We start from the raw sequence: 15,434 nt of genomic DNA on the forward strand, positions 1-15,434 counted from the left end.
GGTCAAGGGTGTGGCCTCCCTGATGAGTTGGCTCTGAAATTACTTGCGTCAGGTCCATGGCCGCCATGGAAGCCATGAACTCCCGAGCTAGCTCAGATGAACCTCCCAGGGATGGTAGATTGAAGTCTCCCAAAACTATAAGATTGGGAAACTCAACCACCAAGCCCAAGAGGATATCGAGCAGCTCGGGCAGGGCTGCCGCTGTGCGACTAGGCGAAATGTACACCAGCAGCAAGCCCAACTGCGCCCCAGGACCAAATCTCATGAAGAGAGACTCACACCCGACTATCTGAGGAACGGTGGTCTCCCGCGGACATAAGGTCTCCCTAATGGTAACCGCCACTCCCCCACCCCTACCTTGAGCTCGTGGCCGGTGTAGCACCCGGAAGCCTGGTGGGCAGAGGTCAACCAAAGGGACCCCACCCTCTAGGCCCAACCAAGTCTCCGTGATGCAAGCCAGGTCCGCATGCTCACCCTCAACTAAATCCCTAACGAGGGGAGCTTTATTAACCACGGACCTGGCATTCAGGTACACCAGCCGGAGCTCAGGAGGCTGCACATCCCCGCTCCCGGGACCTCGGGGAAGAACCAGAGGGTCGGAGCGCCTCACCGCTTGTAGACAGCGGAGACGGCCCTCCCGGTAACGATATGGCCCCCTGTCTATCCGCCTGCTGCCATTCCCCGTCGTGGGAATTGGTAATCCCACGACCCGCTCATGAGCCCCAGATGTAACCACAACCCGCTCCCCCCGAACGCCGTCAGACCCAGGCCTGGCCTGCAACAAAGTTGTTTGGCTACCCCCCACCACCAGACAACCACTACCCCCCACCCCCCTCCCCAACCCCCTAAAAAATTTGACTAAAAAATTAACCAGGGGCCTCTTGTTAGATTTATATCGAGAACCCCTGGCCTTTCCCGGCCATCTCTCAGGGTCCCAATAATTGGGCCCCTCATCGAGACTAGGGATAGAAAAAAAGGCGGGACGCACCCAGGAGAGGGGGGCACCCCTGAGGGCGAGTAAGTCCGTATCGGAATATCGATGCATCCAGTCAGCAAGTCCAGAGAGGGCAGTCCAATAATTAAAACCAACAGGAGGATCGAAGGAAAGGAGTGGGACATTTGGGCCATCCACCAACCAACTGCCACTTGGTTGGATGCTCCCAGGGGCACACCACAACCCGTCCTCTCACAACGGGGCGCGAGTATGCCTCCGGGGATGGTCCAAAATGCCCACCCTGGGTGGGGCAGCACCCACAGAGCTCCCACCTCTATGGGGCTGCCGATGTAAAACAGGCCACTCTCCCACTGTGGCCTGTGCCCAGGTCCGTCCCAGTCCAAAGGGGAAAGAAGGAGGCAGATGGAAAGTTAATAAATAAGATAGTAAATAAGTTAATGAATAAGTTGGCAGTCCGCTGTATCGCCATCGTTGCCACAGATATCGTTGCTGCCGGCAAAACAGGCCAATGGGCCACGGAGACGCCACCATCACCGTCGCCGCCATCATCTCAAGCAGCCGGAAACCAACGAATCGCTGTCGCCATGGTCGTCCTCTCCACCGCCCAGAGCAGCCCGAGGACGCCGTCGCCATCGCCACCTCCATCGCCGGCAGTAACTCAGAACCCGCACAAAAGGCAGCCTTATCAATAAAGTAACAAGCGGCTGTCTTCTCCGCCGCCAAACGGCCCGAAGATGCCGCAGCCGCCAACAAAACGGCACAGGCAGGTCCAACAATAAAGTGTCTCCGCCGCCGCTGCCGCCATTGCCGCCGCTGCCGCTGCCGCCGCCACCAGAATAGTCTGCAGGCATCTCACACAGGCTCTCCTCCCCTCTCACGGAAGCGCCGATCAGCTGGGGCTCTGAAGACGCCGAAAGCTCTGAAGACGCCGAACGCTCCAGGGACGCCGAGAACACCGCCGAAAACGGGCGAAAATCGTCCGAAACAGCAGCGCCGACCCGACAGTCCATGGCAGCCCAAGACAGATGGAAACACCCCCGCTGCCGACCGCAGCCTCCTAGGAGAGGTCCGGAGACACCAGGGCAGCAGAAACCGGCAGGCCGAAAAAGCCGAACCCAGCAACACCGCGGGAGACAAACAGGCGAGGGAAAGGCGACGCACAGATGGAACAGGCAAGCAGCAAAACTGCCTCCTCATTTGCCTCGTAATTCAGCTTCGTGGATTAAGAATCCACATCCCCTACCCAGCGGGCCCAAAAAGACCCCTGAGGGACTCCGAAAGGACGCCCCACAGCCGGAGTTCACGGAGCTCAGCCCGACACGTCCGCCATCTTCAAAAGCCGTAGGGAAAAAAAAAAACTGATGGTTGACCTGGGCTGGCTGAAGCTTCTCACAAGACTCAGCTGGGCTTCCATTCCCCCCATTCTTCCTCCTTACATTCCAATCTTTCCCTCTCCCCCCTCCCCCCTCTTGCTGTCACCTCATGAAGTTTGGATAGGAGAGATGCAGCCATGACACCTTCCCCTTCCTTCCCCTTCCCCTTCCTATTTTCCCTACAACAACCCTGTGAGGTGAGTTGGGCTGAGAGAGAGAGAGAGAGAGTGACTGGCCCATTGTCATCCAGCTGGGCTTCAGGGCTAAGGCAGGACTAGAACTCATGGTTTCCTGCTTTCTAGCCTGGTGCTTTAGCCAGTAGAACAAACTGGCTCACATAGTAATAGCATGAATAGGAATAGGAACAGTAGTCTGTTACAGAGAAAATTGGGTACAAATGGAATATGATAGTCATTATATTGGCTGTAGCTGTGCTCATTCAGTATGTTAGCTTTCTTTAACCATAGCTTGTTGAATATCAGTGGCTAAGTTCATGCAACAGGTAAAGTAAAGGTAAAGGTTCCCCCGCACACGCGTGTTAGTCGTTTCCGACTCCAGGGGCCGGTGCTCATCTCGGTTTCAAACCTGAAGAGCCAGCGCTTGTCCGAGGACGTCTCCGTGGTCATGTGGCCGGCATGACTAGACGCCAAAGGCGCACGGAACGCTGTTACCTTCCCACCGTAGTGGTCCCTATTTTTCTACTTGCTTTTTACGTGCTTTCAAACTGCTAGGTTGGCAGAAGCTGGGACGAGTAACAGGCACTCACTCTCTTACACGGCACTCGGGATTCGACCCGCCAAACTGCCGACCTTCTGATCGACAAGCTCAGCATCCTAACCCACTGAGCCACTGCATCTCTTTTAAGTTCATGCAATACCATACACTAAATGAACTGCACTCTTAATGCATTGTGTGAACTCATACATAAAAGAAAAATATTAATATTAATAATAATTGTACACTATTTGCAGTTACTTGTGTGATTGGGCAAGTGATGTATAGCCTAGTCTTGCAGCTTCAAATCTCTCCAGTGTCAATCACTGTGACCAATTTAACATAACTGGAATTTGATAGCTTTTCCATCTAGTCCTTCTTTCTCCGTTTCTGAATGTTTGCCTGCTTCAACTCCTGCCTGCAGTCTATGAGAAGAGCGGGGCGATAGAATAGCCTCAGTCAGTGGTTAAGGAAGGGCGTTTCAGTTCCCACCTTTTCCTCCCCTTTTCCCCAAATGCTAAATATTAAGGTTCCCACCTCCCTTCCTGACTTTCTCCGCTCCTCTTAGCTCTCTTCATTCAAAGGCTGGCTGTGTCCCAGCCTGAAGCTTCTTGATATGGCTAGATTGCTGGGACTCTGCCTCCTTCTCCAAAGCTTTGTCTTCTCCTTAGGCCAGTTGGTAAGTTATTTATTTATTTATTTTTGGAAATGTATTGGGGGAGATATAGAAGGTGTTGCTGATGACCTGAAAGGGAATAATGTTTGGGAAACAATGTCAGTCACCGTTGAGGATGCAGTGTTGGCAAAAGAATGGGCCAGTGCAAATGTACATGTGTCAACATCCTTTTCTGCATGCCTTAGAATCAGTATTGTGTAATTGGAAAGCCCTGGGCATTCTCAGACTCTGTGAGTTTGATTGCTTTTGTTTTGTGTTTCTGTGTGTTTTGGGGTGAGAGGAGAAAATTCTTCTTGTTTTACTTTGTATTTCTTCTTTAGGTCTAGTCATTCTTGGAAGTTAGTTTCTTCTGACTTAATGGACTAGGTTTCTTTAGGTTTCAGTCTTTATATGCGTTGTGAGATGGTTTCTGCTGTCTCTATGTGCGCTTGGTTGGGAATAAGTTCCATTGACCTCTACAAGGTTTGCTTCTAAGCGGGTGTGCCAAATCACACTGCTACGGTGAGACTTTCAGTCCATTGGGCGGATAAACTATTTCTCGTTTAGTGGACAAGGAAGTCCCAATGAACTTTATGGAGCCAATTTTGAGTCCTAAAATATCTGCATAGTCCGGGGCAGAATCTAGTTAGGTAAGACAGGTCTCCATCCAAAATCTGGGTTAGAGAACCAGTCGCATCAAAGAGGCAAGAAGGATGGTGGGGAGGATGGGGTGAAATTAAGATGAACTTATTTTGGAAACCCGTAAAAACACCCCTTTTGGAACAGGATGGTATAGACTTTCTTATCTGTTCCCCAAAGGCAGAACAGGCGACGAGAGAATGCAGGAGGGTTACAGTGGAAGACTATAGCATCCATTCCCCTGTTCTCAATGTTTCCTCTGCACGTATCTTCTGTAATTCAACAAAAAACAGGGAGGCTCTGTCTGGTGAAATTACTATCTTCCGACTGCAGTTTAAGAATGAATGAATGAACCTTTATTGTCAAAGTACAACCAGGTATACATTGAGATTGGCTCAGCCTCCCTTCGTGCCCCCCCCCACAACTCACAGTGACAACAAACCCCGCATCTTGTTACACCATGTGAGCTAATTGCACAACACACCGACCTCGCAAGTCAATCATACATAAAATTATTTCCCGTTCAAGAGCCTAACAGCCCATGGATAAAAGCTGTTCTTCAGCCTGTTGGTACGGCTGGCTATACGCCCTATATCTCCTACCCGATGGTAGGAGAGTAAAGAGGTACCGACCAGGGTGTGAGTCGTCCCTGAGAATTTTCCTCACTCTTCCAACAACAGCAAGTTGGCTGTTGTCTTGATAGCAGGCAAGAGGTTGGAGTCAAATTAAAATTGCATTACATTTGAGTTTCAGAAGCAATCGTCTCCATGAGCAGCAGGGAATGTGAAAGTTACTCCTTTTAAGAAGGAGAGAGTTAGTGTCAGGATATCTGTGCCCATCTATACGATGCTGTCAGTCCCTGCTAGGAGCTGAGTGCTGCTTTCAAAAAAGAATCAAGTACTGTTAGGTAGCTTGGTAAGGACAAAGAGGGCCATTCACTCATCAAATACTTTCTGGAAACCTTCACTGCAAAGGTGGTATTTTAAGTTCAGTAGTTCAGTTGTCTTCTTGGAACTTGCAAGCATTCCATACTCAAAATATCACCTTTAAATATATTTATTCATTTCCAACATTCACATAGCTGCCCACCTTCTAACCGACTCTGGGCAGCTCCCAGTCAAAATTAAGCAAAAGTGGAAATAGGTAAACAGTTTCCTCAACTTCTTGAGGGAGGGAGGCATTGGGCATTTGTTTGAAACCTGTGGCATTTTGATTACCCTGGAAGGCAGATGTTCTATGATACATGGCATTAATTAAAGGATTGAATTAGGAGTGCAACATTCTAGCTGATGACCCCAGAAAGTGAAAGTTGAGAGACTTGGGCCTATATTTTATGACAACTTGTTCTTACGTCTTATGACATCTTGAAGCTCATTTTAGCAATTTTGCTGCCCCCATCCCTAAATTAATTTCAGATTTAATTTAACTTAAATGCAGTTTGTCTCAGGGGAAGATATTGACTTTGTAGCCTTCTAGAGGCCCACAGTGGTTCCTTGTTTGCAATTCATTTCTGATTTAGTCTACCTATCTGTAGACAAGCAGGCAAAAGTCTCAAACCAAGAGAATCAAGGAGAGACAATTATACTTCGTTTTGACATGTCCCCAAACAATTAGGATTCTTAACCCGACATTCTCCCCTTATTCTGCAAACAGGTTAAAGGTGAAAGACATAAAACTTTCCAAGTGGGCTCTCAGTGCAAGTAGGTTTGACATTTTATTTCTGAGCAAATAGATTTTGTCCACATGTCTACACAAACTCTAGAAGACCTAAAGCTGTTCAGTGATGGGGCAGACTAAGCTGGAAGTCTATCTATTAGAGATATTTCAGCAGAGGCTGGAGGTCCTTTGCCAGAGACTGTAAGAGCAGATCCAGTATTGAAAGAAGAAGGGTCCCCATGACCTTTAGATCCCATGGAGTCTAGCAAGAGTAAGCATGATAGGCCCAGAAGGCAATAAGAAATGTTTTGAGTCTTTTTTTTCCCTCCCTTCTAGTGGTATTTATGTGGTATTCTTGATTTCTTTTTGTCTGTCCTTTAGAGTAGGTAAAGTAACAGAATAACAGAATTGGAAGGGACCTTGGGAGTCTTCTAGTCCATCTCCCTGCTCAAACAGGAAACCAGTTTCATTCCAGACAAATGGTTGTCCAAACCCTAACCCTAAAAACCTCCCAGGGTTGGTGCACACACAACTTCTGGAGACAAGCTCTTCCACTGATTAATTGGTCAAGAAGCAGACAGAGCGGAAGATTTCAGGAATGCTACTTTTCCGTTATAGGATCCAACCAAGGGAATCTTGGAAAGCCTACCAGAATGTCAGTCAGTCTATCTGCTCTTATTCCAAACGGAACCCAAGTGGAGTTAAATTTTGAGTTTCTTTCTCGCGTCTTCTCCTCCTTTCCTGGGACCGAGTTTTCATTTAGTTTTCCATAAATTTCTTGCATGCCTTCACGGGTGTTATCTCCACGCGCTCCCCCACCTCTGAAGAGTCTCTTTTAAAAAGAAATATGGAGCTGTTCTTGCTCTTGAATTAGAAAACTTTAAATGGAGATTTAAGTGAACGAGTGCCAGCAAACAAAAGACTTATCAGTTAAAAGACAGCTTTCCTTTACATCTCTGAAAAAGTCCTGCTAAGGGACGGGACTGCACCTACGTTGTGACACCTGAAGCAACACTTTCTCAAAGGGGTTTCGTCCTTCATTCCCAATGTATTGGGGTGCAACACTCAGAGCTGCAAAATTAAGCAATAACTGTCTAAATGTAAAGAAGAAATATCTAATTGATTTGCAAAGACTTAAAGGCTGACTACTTCCATACTTTAAGGACTATCTATTTTACGAGCTGCTTTACAGCTTAAAAAAAGATAGGCCCCATGTTCACTTTAGTTCTTTAAATATATGTAATTATTCACAAGTACTTATCCTATTTTAGAAAGCTATAACTTCTGTGACGTTCTTAAATTCACGGTTTGCTCTTTATGTTGCATTATTATTTTTATTTTTTCATGTTCTCTCTGGGCCTTGTTATAAATCATAATCATAATAATAAAAAATGACAGATCTGTATGAGAAATAGGTAACTCAAGCAAAGAAGTCAAGCTGCATGCTACTGTGGGAAGCCACTTGTTTTTAGAACTATAATTCAGAGAAAATATGTGCTCATTTCACAATGAGTTTCTTAGGAAATGAACTACTGCTAAGGTACTGTTAATCCCAAATATAGTACATCCAGGAACACATTTTTTTAAGAACTAAAAAGGGATTGTTCCTCCTCTGAATGAGATATTATAATTCCAACCTCTGGGCAAAGTAGCAATTGAAATATTACTGTCGTTCCCCCGCTCTCCTCTTCTTTTTTTTCTCCTTTGGATCGAGTGTTTCAAAACTAAAATGTGTTTTAACCTTTCAGTCAATTGGATTAAATTGCACTGCGGCATTTTTTTTTGGACTTGGTCTGAATGCCGATCGGGCTTTTCCAGTGGGTGGTTCTGGAGAGTGGCCAAAGAGTCTGGTTGGGCCCCCTGGACTCATGATTGTCCCTTCCTGCCATTTGCCCTATGATTTTCAGGGTTAAGCAAGACTTCTCCAGCCTCTTCTCAGCCACGGTGTCTCTCAAGATTTGGTGATCCTCAAGAGTCTCTCCTGTTTTCAGTGTGGTTCTCAAACATGGATGGGTCTTCCAACGGTTCTGTTTTCCCACCCAATTGCCAGGGTGCTTGAGTTTGGATTGACTGAAGACTTGTTTTAATGATCCAACCAAGCTCTGAGGAGCTTCAGACCTCCAGGGCCTCATCAAATATTAGGGTGACGCTGAGGTCCGAATTCAGAATATATTTGGCCTAAGGCAGTAGTCTTCAAACGTGGCCACTTTTAAGACTTATGGCCTTCAACTCCCAGAATTCCTCAGCCAGCCCTGGCCTAAGGGGTTCCCCACAGGTCTGCTCTGGGTTGCAGTTTGCCCTTCAGTCCCCATCCTTGCATAGCCCTATAGATTCCAAGCCCTTCTAGGGGAAAAGGTCCCAGCAGCTGCAATCCAAAGATCCTTTCCATCGCCCATATCTCTTTTTTTCTCCCCTCTTATTTTGCAATGGTGGAAGAAGTGCCACGGGTTCAGCTCTTCTCCTGTTTTCCTGCGGTTCTTTTCCTCCACTAAATAACTTTTTTCTCTCCCTTTCTTTCCTTAGCAAGGTCCGCCAGGAGAACCTGGGCCACGGGGCCCTCCAGGCCCGCCTGGTGTGCCAGGATCGGACGGCATTGATGTGAGTCCACCGCTTAGCTCCGAAGCCAAAGCAGGCAGGGAGAGCACCTCTGCGCACAAAGATGGGCATTGTATCCAGAAGGAAATGTGAGGCTCTGTCCCTCCCGTGTGGCCCAAGGTTGCAGGGAGGAGGGGGAGGAGTTGCTGTGGGCTCACTCCCCCCCCCCGTCCCCATCTGGCTTCAGCTGCAAAATTATCCAAAGCCAGCACACCCTATTTTATTTATTTATTTTTTTCTGCAGGGAATTTTGCAGCAAAATTGTGAGAGCAGCAGAAGGGGAAGTTTGCAATTGGCCCTCAGCAGCCTTCATTCGTTCACTGGTTTTTAAGCAGAAGTGTTAACTTTTTTTTTTCTCCTCCCAAGTGAAGGTAGAAAGGATTCTGTGACTATGGGAAATAGTCCTGCTGGTTACTTTTGGAAGATGGAGTTGTGGGGGGGGGGAGGAGAGAGAAATGGGGTGGGGAAATAAACCTGAACCAGTTTGCTAACTTGGAGATGAAATTTGCAACCTGCAGCCGCTGTCTTAAAGAGAGTCGGAGTCTAATTTAACCCTTCTCTCTTTCCTTTCTTAACAATGGAACATTATTCATAGAGGTTTTCTGTGTGTGTCTGTATTGGCAGTATATTGGCAGTGTAGTCCTTGACTTACAATGCTTTATTTAAGTGACCGTTTGAGGTTAGAACAGCACTGGAAAAAGTGTTTTTCACACGATTGCTGCAGCATCCCCACGGCCATGTGATCGAAATTCAAATGCTGGGCAACTGGCATGTATTTATGACGGTTGCAGTGCTCCGGGATCATGTGATCACCTTTTGAGATCTTCTGACAAGCAAAGTCAATGGGGAAGCCTGATTCACTTAACTGGGTTACTAAGCTTTAACAACTGCAGTGATTCATTTAACAATTGTGGCAAGAAAGGTCATAAAATAGGCCAAACCTCACTTAACAATTGTCTCGCTTAGCCACAGAAATTTGGGGCTCAAGTGTGGTCATAAGTCAAGGACTACCTGTACAGAAATTGGTATCCGGACTGAAGTAGAGAAATATGGAGACTTTGAATTTCAATGTGATTTGAAGTGCAAGTTTCTAGTCCATATGGCTGCGTGCAAGCAGGCACATACAAACACATAGGGATTTGGGGAAACCCATGGGAGTAAAAATGAAGATGTCAGAGGCCTCATGGTATTAAGGAGGTACCAGCTCTGGGGTTTTACTGTCCTGGCCATTGTTTTCAACCATCCTCTCCAATCATTTTTGGTTACCTTGTGTTCTGTTCCAGCCTACTACTGGCCCTGCAGAAAAGGCAGGGACAACGCCTTTAGAAAAGGCAAGAGGCTGGAACTAAGCCTGCCAAATTTATTGACACAAAACAGAGCAAACAGAGCAAAACAAAAACACGAACCATGAAACAGGAGCTATTCAAACGGTTGCCTTCAGCAAACCAGCCCTCCCACACATTCCCCTTTTAAACAGTTCAGGGCGTGGCTTCTCTCTGCCTCCTTCTGAGGTGCCCCATTGCCTTCCTCTGTTTACTCCTGATTGACTGCCTCCTGCGTCGGGCGTCCTTGAACAGGGCCAGCTGTGGGTCATCTTCATCCACGCTGTCAGGCTCACACAGCTGGGTCTGCGTAGTAACCAGATGGGAGGGGCCTGGCTGAGAGCTCTGCGAAGCCTCAGAACTGTCCTCTGCAGGCTCTCCAAACCCCTCCTCCTCCTCCTCCTCTGAATCATCAGACCCAACTGCCGAACCCACAGGCTGACCCTGAATCACAACACCTTGATCAGGATGATGAATTTTTCTCTCCCAACATACTTCATTTCTATATGATAGAAGGAGTTACAAGTTGCTGGCAATGTGGTTCTCGAACCTGGATGGTTCCTCCAAGAGTGCCCCCCCACCCAAGTTTCTGTTTTCCTGCCTTACACTGAGGGTGTTTGAGAGGTCCTTGGTTCTCTATGAGCTTAATTGTTTTCTTGCAGACATTTCATTACCCAAATTAAGTAACATCATCAATGCTAGCACTCATTAACGGAATAACAGAGTTGGAAGTAACCTTGGAGGTCTTCTAGTCCTTCTCAGGTAGGAAACCCTATATCATTTCAGGTTGTTCAATCTCTTCTTAAAAGCCTCCAGTGATGGAGCACCCACAACTTCTGAAGGCAAGTCATTCCACTGATTGTTCTAATTGTCAGGAAATTTCCACTTAGTTCTAGGCTGCTTCTCTCCTTGATTAGTTTCCATCCATTGCTTCTTGTCCTGCCTTCAGGTGCTTTGAAGAATAGGTTGACCCCCTCTTCTTTCTGGCAGCCCCTTAAATATTGAAACACTGCTATCGTGTCATCCCTAGTCCTTTTCATTAAACTAGACATACCCAATTCCAGCAACTGTTCTTTATATGTTTTAGCCTCCAATCCCCCAATCATCTTTGTTGTTCTTCTCTATACTCTTTCTTGTTTGCAACATGGTGAACTTTTGTACATTATAGTGATTATGTTACCTACTTTGGGTAATGAAATGTCTGCAGGAAAACCACCAAGCTCAGAGAGCATCAAGGACTCCTCATTTCAACCCTGAACTTCAAATATTTTCCTTTATTTGTAGGGTGTATGAGTTTGGGACGCAGTGGCTCAGTGGGTTAGGACACTGAGCTTGTCGATCAGAAGGTCGGCAGTTTGGCGGGTCGAATCCCGAGTGCCGTGTAACAGAGCGAGCGCCTGTTACTGCTTCTGCCAACCTAGCAGTTCGAAAGCACGCAAAAATGCAAGTAGAAAAATAGGGACCCCTACGGTGGGAAGGTAACAGCATTCCATGCGCCTTTGGCGTCTAGTCATGCCGGCCACATGACCACAGAGACGTCCTCAGACAAGCGCTGGCTCTTCGGCTTTGAAATGGAGATGAGCACCGGCCCCTAGAGTCGGAAACGACTAGCACGCATGTGCGGGGGAACCTTTACCTTATGAGTTTGGATTGTTCAAGATCTGTTTTATTGAGTTTGCTGTCTCCTTAGAAGTAGGGAGAGCCTAACTGTTGGCATTAGTGTTTTCTCTGATGAGCCATCCTGAAGCCCAGGGCCGCCTCCCTGGCTGCTCAGCTTCCCAGTCTCAGAAGGGTCCAGGAGAGGCCTTCCCTTGGGGGCGAATGGAAGGCTGAGAAGCCAGGGAAGCTGGAGACAAAATAGTCCCACGAAAGACAGGACGTTTGCCCTCCCATCATGTCCCATGCTTCACTAAGCCAGTGCAAGAACATCTAATCCCAAGGCAACTTCCCCTGGATTCTTCTCTTCGAAGGACATTTGGCAATCCGAGCAGATCTTTGAGCTTTGAGAGTGAAACGGGCAGTCTCTAAATTTGATACATAAACAAAATATTGCTGCTCTATCAGATGCTTTGTTTTTGCCTTGAAAGGATGACTTCCCAAAAGGGGGCTGAAAAACTATCAAACCGATTAATAATGACTATTCTTTTTTTCTTCTTCTCCTCCGTAGGGTGATAAAGGTCCCCCCGGTGCAGCAGGCATTCCTGTAAGTATGCTGACTTTGCAAGCCACGATCTGCAGGTTTCTTATGCCTGCATTAATATACAAGGCTCAGGATATGGGGCAGAACACCAGAGGGAGTCCTGCAGCTATTTTCAGGGTCTCGTTTTTTGCTAGATGTTGCAAAAATAGCATATTTTGAAGACACTCTTTGTGGACAACTAGAGTATAAGTAGTCCTTGACCTATGACCAGTTGCTTGGTAACCATTCAAAAGTTATGATGCACCTACCTTGATCTACGTATGACCCATTTCAGATGATCGGGCTGCTTCTATAGTCACGTGACCAAACTTCAGCCATGCGGGAACACAGTTGACTTTAGGAGGATTTCCAAGATCATGCAGTCATGTGACTGGGATTTATTTCCATTTTATTTTATTTATTTTGGCAAAACTATGCCCATAATAGGGACGCGGTGGCTCAGTGGGTTGGGACGCTGAACTTGTCAATCAGAAGGTCGGCAGTTTGGCAGGTCGAATCCCGAGTGCCACGTAACAGAGTGAGCGCCTGTTACTCATCCCAGCTTCTGCCAACCTAGCAATTTGAAAGCACGTAAAAATGCAAGTAGAAAAACAGGGACCACAACGGTGGGAAGGTAACAGCGTTCCGTGCGCCTTTGGCGTCTAGTCATGCCGGCCACATGACCAAGGAGACGTCCTCGGACAAGCGCTGGCTCTTCGGCTTTGAAATGGAGAAGAGCACCGGCCCCTAGAGTCGGAAACGACTAGCACGCATGTGCGGGGGAACCTTTACCTTTACCTTTATGCCCATAATAAACCATGGGTTTGCTTTATTACCATAGGGTTTGTTTTATGACCACTGTGGTCACATAATAACTGCTGCAAAAAGGGTTGTAAAATCAGGTCAGTCACCTGATGACTGATCCATTTTACAACAGTCACAACTTACAACTGCAATGAACAGGCTCCATTACAGTCATATGGCTTGCAACCATTCGTTTAGTGACCAAAGTTACAACAGCATTGAAAAAAAGTGACTCAGATGAATTTTTACACCTGGACTGGACTGGACTAGGAGAGGAGAGGACAGGACAGGAGAGGACAGAATAGAATAGCAGAGTTGGAAGGGACCTTGGAGGTCTTCTAGTCCAACCCCCTGCTCAGGCAGGAAACCCTATACCATTTCAGACAAATGGCTGTCCAGTCTCTTCTTAAAAACTTCCAGTGTTGGAGCATTCACCGCTTCTGGAGGCAGGTTGTTCCACTGGTTAGTTGTTCTAACTGTCAGGAAGTTTCTCCTTAATTCCAGGTTGCTTCTCTCCTTGATGAGTTTCCATCTGTTGCTTCTTGTCCTGCCTTCAGGGGCTTTGGAGAATAGCTTGACTGCCTCTTCTTTGGGGCAGCCCCTGAGATATTGGAACACTGCCATCATGTCCCCCCTCATCCTTCTCTTCATTAAACTAGATCTACCCAGTTCCAGCAACCATTCCTTGTATGTTTTAGCCTCCAGTCCCCTAATCTTTGTTGCTCTTCTCTGTCCTCTTTAGTCTCAACATTTTTTTTTACTTACAACTGTTGCAGCATCTCTGTGGTCACATGATCAAAATTCGGGCGTTCATATTTATGGCAGTTGCAGTGTTCCAGGGTCATGTGATCCCCTTTTGTGACCTTCCTGGCTAGTTTCCGACAAGCAAAATCAGTGGGGAAAGCCAGATTTGCTTAATAACTGCATGATTCACTGAGCATCTGTGGTGATTTGCTTAACAACTGTGGCAAAAAGAGGTCTTTAAAGGGGGTACAACTCATTTAACAATTGTCTTGCCTAGCAATGGAAATTTTGGGCTCAGTTGTGGTCATGAGTCAAGGACTACCTGTATTTTAATTGGGGGAAATGAGGGAATTTTGACAGTCTAACTTGCCCTTCCCAGATAGGTATTTTCCAGATACGTTGGGACTACGGATTCCATCCTTCTCACCCAGCAAGGCTAAAATCAGGATTGCATGTCCCAATAGACCTGGAGAGCATGAAGTTGAAAAACAACAGCTTAAGTCTTTCCAGAAGAGCTAGGCACGAGGCCCCGGCTTGTTCTTGAATTTTTGAAGACTCTTTTAATACCTACATCATTTCTTTGCAACAGGGAACCAAAGGAGATCCAGGCCTGCCAGGACCAGATGGAGCTGCAGGAAAACCCGGAATAGATGTGAGTAGTTGCTCAACCCAAAATCTGAACTGCATATTTTATCATTGCTTTTTTTTATTCTGTCTTCTACCCTGATTGCAAGCTCTGACGCTCTATTCTTCCAATCCGCTTTAGTGTGCTTTTACAAGTTTATGCATTATGCTTGACTTGGTTTGCTGCTTTTATGGTCAACAACCACCCTGTTACATCCATCACTCTCCAATGATCAAAAGTAGGCAGTCATTTTCTAAGTCTAGGCCCTGAGTCTAGGTCTAAGGTTCAGTCTAAATCTTGTAAAGGAGGCTGGAGGAAAGCAAAGACTATCTCTCCTTTGAGGGCACCATTGGCATAGTGTTATGTAGTGGGTCCGACGCAAGGAAGAGACGCCAGCCGGAGTACGTGTTCAGCTCTTTATTGGGGGGGGGGGAACGTACTGAGGAACAAGGGTTACCTGGCCTCCTTAAATACCTAGCCAGGTAGGCATCCAGCCAATGGGGTTGGCCCTAGGTTTCCCGCCGAAACTAGGTTTCCCGCCAAAACCGTCCAGGCCAATGCCCCCTGGTGGCTGTTGCTATGCAGATGCCTGCATTGGATACATAACACATAGAGTCCCTTTATTTTCTGCTTTCCGGTTGCTGTTGGTAAGTGACTCTCGTGCCATTATTAAGTTCAACATCCTATGGATTTGCGACCTCTTGCTGGCTTCCCCATTGATTTTGCTTGTAGGAAGCCAACAGAAGTTTCTGTTGTTTAAGTGAGACGTTTGTTAACTGAGTTTTGCCCCATTTTACAACCTTTCTCGCCACAGTTATTAAGTGAATCACTGCAGTTGATAAGTTAAGTGAATCTGGCTTCCCCATTGGCTTTGCTTGTCAGAAGGTTGCAAAAGGCGAACAAGTGACCTTGGGACACGGCAACGGAAAAACAGTCACTTTTTTCCAGTGCCGTTGTGATTTTGAACAGTTGCTAAACGAACCGTTGTAAATCAAGGACTACCTATAAATATTTTTCAAATTCCTTCCCTCACAGCCCAAAATTGCCAGAAACTCAAGGTTGTGTCCTAGAGTTTTAGTAACCAAGGGACCTTGCTAGATCCTTTTAATATAGAAAGCTTTTGTTGAGAGTCAACCTGCCACAATTTGCTCTCTTCCAGATTGGCTGGAGCAG

At 46.7% G+C, this 15,434-nt stretch overlaps 1 protein-coding gene across 1 annotated transcript in view; it reads left to right on the forward strand.

Moving 5' to 3' along the window:
* The first annotated feature begins 3,620 nt into the window (after positions 1–3,620).
* Positions 3,621–15,434, forward strand: part of COL9A2 (collagen type IX alpha 2 chain) — a 68,416-nt gene continuing 56,602 nt past the window's right edge. The window contains exons 1-4 of the mRNA XM_083370078.1: positions 3,621–3,721; positions 8,516–8,590; positions 12,077–12,112; positions 14,226–14,288. Coding sequence (XP_083226204.1) covers positions 3,659–3,721; positions 8,516–8,590; positions 12,077–12,112; positions 14,226–14,288 — 237 coding nt within the window. The 5' untranslated portion in view covers positions 3,621–3,658. The remainder of the gene's footprint in view (positions 3,722–8,515; positions 8,591–12,076; positions 12,113–14,225; positions 14,289–15,434) is intronic.

Source organism: Vipera ursinii (genome assembly GCF_947247035.1).
Source record: "Vipera ursinii genome assembly, chromosome: 9".
In the NCBI taxonomy this organism is placed as follows: domain Eukaryota; kingdom Metazoa; phylum Chordata; class Lepidosauria; order Squamata; family Viperidae; genus Vipera; species Vipera ursinii.